Source organism: Drosophila gunungcola, unplaced genomic scaffold (genome assembly GCF_025200985.1).
Source record: "Drosophila gunungcola strain Sukarami unplaced genomic scaffold, Dgunungcola_SK_2 000001F, whole genome shotgun sequence".
Taxonomy (NCBI): domain Eukaryota; kingdom Metazoa; phylum Arthropoda; class Insecta; order Diptera; family Drosophilidae; genus Drosophila; species Drosophila gunungcola.
This window is the reverse complement of record NW_026453197.1, coordinates 8,800,326-8,803,825: the sequence shown is the minus strand read 5'-3', so window position 1 is coordinate 8,803,825 and position 3,500 is coordinate 8,800,326. Positions and strand designations below refer to the sequence as shown.

Here is a 3,500-nt window from a genome sequence, read left to right as displayed (position 1 = left end):
TTTGGCTTCCTTTGTCCGGAATTTTTTGCCGCTTTTCTCCAGCTTTTCCCCGGTTTTCCCTGATTTTCCCTGATTTTCCCCGCTTTTCCATGCTTTTACCCCGAACACGTGGGTGGGACAAAAATGTTTGTGAAATGAGCCGTAATAAGCTGAAAATGCCTTATGGTTTCAGTCGTTGCGTCCTGGTGGGGATGAGAAATTTGCTTTGTGTGGCTTATGATGAGGTTAACGGAAATTAACTTTATCAACTTGAGTAGTAAATTATGATACTCGGCTACGTATCCTTATTCTTCTACTTTTTAAAGGAATTTTCGCCCTGTCACTGCAGAAATTTGCAAAATGTTTGCAAAAAACAAATAAATGCTCTTCTTCGAATTTGCATTCTTGATTTTATTATTAAATATATAAATACTGGCCCTTACGAAAGTAAAACAATATATGTTTAGATGCACTTTTGCATGACAGTTGAGAGTAAATACAATGGTTCATTCGAGGTTTTTGTTATTGAAAAAAACCTGGATATTCTCGACTGGTCGACTGTCATTCTGGATCCGCTTGATCTTTAGGTAGGGCAGCTTAAAGCACCAGTAGTTGGAGTACTATAAAACATAGAATGGTACATTTTAATATTATATATTTATAAGTAAAGGTATAAGATTTGTTAGGATTTAAAAGTTTTAAAAATTTTAAATGTGATTTATAATAAATATAATGTATCATTAATGACTTGCTAGCTTAGAGATTTTGTTATGTAAAAGAACAAAATATTTTTAATACTGAACCAACTCTATTAAGACTATCGTTATCGTTATTCGATGTTAAGCGAAGGATTGTTAGTTAAGTCATTTACTTTTGAAGATAGTTAAAGATATCTTAACACAAAAGCAATTCATTTTTGCAATATTTGTGATTAGATTTGAAAAGGAAGTACCCACCATTTTCTGATATACCTCTCTGAGTTCTGTGCACTGACTGAGGATCACGGTGATGGGGTAATTGAGATTTTCGCTTTTCCGGATGCGGTAAATCCCCTGCAGCACCTTCCAACTCAATTGGGGGCAGTCGATCAGGTAGATATCGTGGAGACCGGGACACCGTCTTACCATATCCAGCACCTGGTAATCCTTAATGTCGTGGCAACTAATGAGTGCGATATGGTTCTGGACTCTTGGCAGCGCCAGCTGGCAGATCTCGCGATCGTAGAAGTCACAGTTGGACAGGACTAATCCCCGCATTTGGGAACATCGATCCAGACCCACCTCCTTCATCCAGTTGGGGTCCCCGAATCCGCTGCAATCCAACTGGACTAGCTCTACGGAATCAGGTCGTTGGGATAATACGATTTCAAGGCACTCTAGCGTCACGTGAATGTCTTTTTGGCAGTGTGTCAACTCAAGCAGACGAAGATCGGTCAATCCTATCACCAGTTCTCTTTGGCGGACAAAGAGACCCACGCAGAGTGAGAAATCTCTCAGTTTGGGACAGTAATCGATCGACTTTAAGCTCAAAGTGTTGCAGTCGAATTTGAGGAACAACCTGGTCAGTTTCTGACACCGTTCCAGGACACCTGTGAGTGCGGTCTGCGAGATGGCGCCATAGAGCACAAGCAGTTCCAGATGCTCCAAATGTTCGATGAAATGAACCTGAACATTGCAGTGGACCCTTAGGCGGCGCACGTTTCGTATGAGTTTTGGCAGAGCATGTAGTGGCCACTGGGCCATTCCCTTTCCGGATTCCCCATCCATGAGAAGAAGTTCACAACGTTGAACGGAATTTAGCGACTTGACTCCAGCTCTCTCCAAAGTATTGAGGTTGTCCTGCAAAAGGTTAAGGTTACACAAATTATGCCGAATTAAGATTAAGATTCTCACTATTTAAATTATATAATGTTAATTATTCCGCAAAACACATATTATTGAAATTTATACACTCAAGCGGCTGGAGAGTAGTCTAGCCTATATTTAATAAATTATCAAAAATTTCTACGATATTTTGTATTTGTTTTTGAATCTAAGCCCCAGCCTCACCTGCAGTTTATTGGCGACGAAGTAGACGTACTTGAAGTGATCCATCATGTTGACGAGCAGGTGGTTCTGGCCCTCCACGTCGAGTATCTTGTGGAGCGTTCGAAAGTCCAGGCGTTTGCGGGTGGTGCGCCACAGGGCGGAGCAGGCGGAGGGCAGCAGGCGGTAGGCGCGGTAAAGGATGATCTGGTCGGCCATATCCAATTTCTGGAAGACCTTCTGCAGCTCCTGGTAGTCTTCGTATTCGTCCACTTTCAAAGGTTTGGACCTAGGGATACAATTCCAATGGGTTTTTTGGGTATCCGATGGGTTGTTCACCGGCTGTTTTGAATTAGCCCCCAAGCCATCTCCTATTTGGAACTTAACCTGCCGCTGGCGCCCATCCGGATTCTTCAGCATTCTGGGACTGGAACCTATACACTATACGTATAAAAAAGATTAAAAAAAGAGTCCCTTTGGCTTTAGTGTACTGGTTTTAATCAATCGAAATTTTGTTGATTTATAAATCTTATGCTCCGTTTTTGATATTTTTTTTTTTTTGGAAAGGCTACTGGCATTTTGTAAATAAAAATGTTATGAGAATAATGTTAATAATTATATTTTAAACAAAAATACTCAGAGTATAAAGAATTACGTTTCATAATGCTATTAATATTTTCCTGAAACATAGCAATGAACAGGAAAGCCCGACATTTTCTGACCCCTACCCACAAAATTGTATTCGTTGCTTTAAATTGGTTTTATAATTATTTAAAACGAAATTTAACCAATTTAAGTTTCCTTTGCCAGCGCTTAATTGTTAGCGTAAAAACTTTATTTCAATGTTAATTGTGCAAATTATGCTGCAAAAAGGAGCTAACAAAACACACTCACACACACACATATATAAACAGACATGTTTTGCCGCAACAAGCCCCAAACAAAGGAAAATAACAAAATACAGGACATACCAACAACAAGGACGTTGCAATCCTGGCAACAGTAAAAACCACATGCCAACACTTAGTGCCCACCACGTAGAACGGAGGCTGGCATTCAGGATCTGGCTCATATTATGCTTAATTATAAGCGTATATATGCACAAAAGGATGCCGCGCTGGCCAACAACAATGTGGCTAGTAGCCGACCTCGCTTAGCTCATATTACACGCCAATCTAGTCCAAAGTTGGCCAAAAAAAAAAAACAACCCTATAGTACACACGATGTGTTTTCGGCCCCGTAGTGCAACTGCATTGACCAAAAGTTTGGCGCAACGAAAACTTTCCGCTTGCCTTGCAGCTTTGTGTCAAAGCGAAAGGCGCCACCAACAGGACCAAAATCGGGAGCAGGACTTCTGCCATGTCTTCGGCCAAGTCGCACAAAGTTTTGTGGCTTGGTAACAGAGCGCCTGCCTTCGCCTTCTTATCTGCATGAAAACACAGCCACAGAGCAAACACCGAAACGCTATTAATGTTTGCTTGTCGATTGCTTGCTGGA

General features: G+C 41.0%; 1 protein-coding gene across 2 annotated transcripts; it reads right to left on the bottom strand.

Moving 5' to 3' along the window:
• Nucleotides 1-396: 396 nt before the first annotated feature.
• Nucleotides 397-2,542, bottom strand: LOC128261418 (uncharacterized). 2 transcript variants are annotated; one of them, XM_052995109.1, is made up of 3 exons: nucleotides 2,028-2,542; nucleotides 951-1,817; nucleotides 397-599 (listed from the first exon to the last, which is right to left on the bottom strand). In XM_052995109.1, exons 1-3 carry the CDS (start codon nucleotides 2,421-2,423, stop codon nucleotides 486-488), a joined length of 1,377 nt encoding a protein of 458 aa, XP_052851069.1. In that variant the 5' UTR covers nucleotides 2,424-2,542; the 3' UTR covers nucleotides 397-485. The 2 variants fall into 2 exon arrangements, with proteins under 2 accessions (XP_052851069.1, XP_052851068.1); XM_052995108.1 differs by having other exon boundaries at nucleotides 936-1,817; nucleotides 2,028-2,541.
• Nucleotides 2,543-3,500: the final 958 nt, after the last annotated feature.